This window comes from Plasmodium gaboni, chromosome 4 (assembly GCF_001602025.1).
Source record: "Plasmodium gaboni strain SY75 chromosome 4, whole genome shotgun sequence".
Classification (NCBI taxonomy): domain Eukaryota; phylum Apicomplexa; class Aconoidasida; order Haemosporida; family Plasmodiidae; genus Plasmodium; species Plasmodium gaboni.
The window spans coordinates 735361-737686 of record NC_031484.1 but is presented as its reverse complement, the minus strand read 5'-3'; the positions used below and the strand labels follow the sequence as shown (position 1 = coordinate 737686).

At 20.5% G+C, this 2326-nt stretch overlaps 2 protein-coding genes across 2 annotated transcripts in view; one reads left to right on the top strand and one right to left on the bottom strand.

Annotated features, from left to right (window-relative positions):
• The window catches only part of PGSY75_0423900 (putative protein, unknown function), a gene marked incomplete at both ends in the record, with an annotated part of 498 nt that extends 262 nt beyond the window's left edge, over nt 1–236 (top strand). The window contains one exon of the mRNA XM_018784282.1: nt 1–236. Within this exon, the coding sequence (XP_018643443.1) occupies nt 1–236 (236 nt within the window).
• A 368-nt stretch (nt 237–604) lies between these two features.
• PGSY75_0423800 (cysteine-rich protective antigen) lies at nt 605–1826 on the bottom strand (the record flags this gene model as incomplete). Its single annotated transcript, XM_018784280.1, has 2 exons — nt 605–1067; nt 1201–1826. The coding sequence occupies 2 exons, from the start codon at nt 1824–1826 to the stop codon at nt 605–607; spliced, it is 1089 nt and encodes a 362-aa protein (XP_018643442.1).
• Nucleotides 1827–2326: the final 500 nt, after the last annotated feature.

Below are 2326 nucleotides of genomic sequence, written 5' to 3'. Positions count from 1 at the left end.
AAAAGATGGAAGCGAGATTAGAAAAAATAAGAGAAGACACCAAAGTAAATAAACAAAATAACAACAACAACAATAATAATAATAATAACAATAATAATAATAATAATAATGATGATGATGATGACGATGTATTTTATGATGCACTTGACACATTCGATTCATCTCAAGAATTATCACTTGCATCTAGTGCTTCTCCTCCTTTAGAGGACACACAAATGAAGGAAATTAATAAATAGAAAAATTAAATAAATAAATAAATATATATATATATATATATATATATATAATACCAATTTGTCTACATTCATATGTTTTATTGATTTCCTTTTTTCCTCATTTTTTTTTTTTTTTTCTCAAAAAAAACTTTACAAATAATATTAATTTAAAATATTATATTAATTTTAAAAAAATTAAAGCGTTTACACACATATATATATATATATATATATATACAAATATGATGATTGTTGAATGGTTTACATATATAAAATCCCAAAAAAATAAAAAATATAAACATAAACATAAATATAAATATAATTATAAATATATATTCACATATATATATATTTATTTATTTTGTTATCCTTGAAGGAACCCCTTTTGTCTACTCATAGTTAGCATAGTATATGGTGTGAATATTATATATCCCTTGAGAAGAAGAATAAATAAATAACGTTCTGTGCTCATCTATTTTTACAAACTTTCCTCCATAACAACCTGCAGTTGTATTACCATATTTTTCTGGTTTTATTAATATAGAATTTTCATTGTTAAAAAAAATATAACACTCATTGAAATTATTATCATTTCCATAACTAACAATATATTCATCATTTAATTTAGAAACATCTTGAAGTACTTTATGATCTTTTAAAAAATCTCTATTACTACAGACAAATTCTAAATCCTTTTCATGGGTGCACTCAATAAAATTAATATTCTTTACATTATTTATATTATCACCTACATAAAAATGAAATGACAAATCGTTCTTAGAAATATAGGGTCTTAGAAAAAAATATTGCACACCTAATTTGTACTCGTCATATTTTATGACTATTTTGGTTCTATACAAAAAAAAATAAAAAAATAAAAAAAAATAAAAAATAATATATACATATATATACATATATATACATATAATCATATATATACATATAATCATATATATATATTTATATATAATTATTTTTTTTTTACCTCCATGTCTCGCCCTTGTCGTGACTTGCCATACATAAAATGTCATCCTTCTTATTGTCATCCTTTAATTTATAAGGACTTACACCACATATTAGAAAGTACTCACGATTTCCAATTTTTAAAGGGATAGAAGAATAAGAAGATAGAAGACTATCTTTCAATATATTATCACTTATGGTTATCTCACTGTTATTATATTCTTTTCCATCATTACTATAAAAACGATGACAAGTCATATCCTTCTTTCTATTAGAAAATTCTTCATCCTCACAAAGTAATATAATTATTTCTTCCACATCTACATATACGAAAATATGAGGACGTCCTGTTAAATCAGTTTCTTTAAACAAATCATATAAAGTTATCCAAGAATCTTTCACCTTCTTTTGAACATATATATGGGTTTCATCTTCTTCGCCTTTTAAATCATCCAAACATATATTATATAATTCCCTCTTATATATAAAAAACATATCACGGATACAAGGAACACTATTCTTTACAAACGACAACTCAGTCCTTATGAAAACATGATGACTATCACAATTTATATTTTTATATAAAAAAAGAAGAACTAAGACAATTTGAAAAAATAAAAAATATTTTTTGTAAAAAGGGATATTCATAATGATATTTAAAAAATAAAAAAAATAAAAAAAAAAATTAAAATAAAAATAAAAATATATATGTTAAGGTGAAAAATATAAAATATATACATAAACACATATATATTTATATATATATATATACATTTATTAATTTTTTGATAATTTTTTTTATATGTTCCTCCCTTTTTCAAATTAATATTTCGAACTCTACCAATTCAAGTTCAAAAATTATTTATAATATCCTCATATTATAATGCACAACATTTCCTACAAAAATTTATTCAACAGCATTATTGTTTCTGTCAATGATATAATTTTTTACAATAATATAATATAACCTAATTTATTTTTTTCTTTTAATGAACAATAATATATAGAGTGTATAAAATGAAGTTCTAAATAATAAGGAAATAATAATAAAAAAAAAAAAAAAAAAAAAAAAAAAAAAAAAAAAAGGAAAATAAAAAAAAAAAGAGAGAATAAAAAAAAAAAAAAAAAAAAAAAACAAAAAAATATAA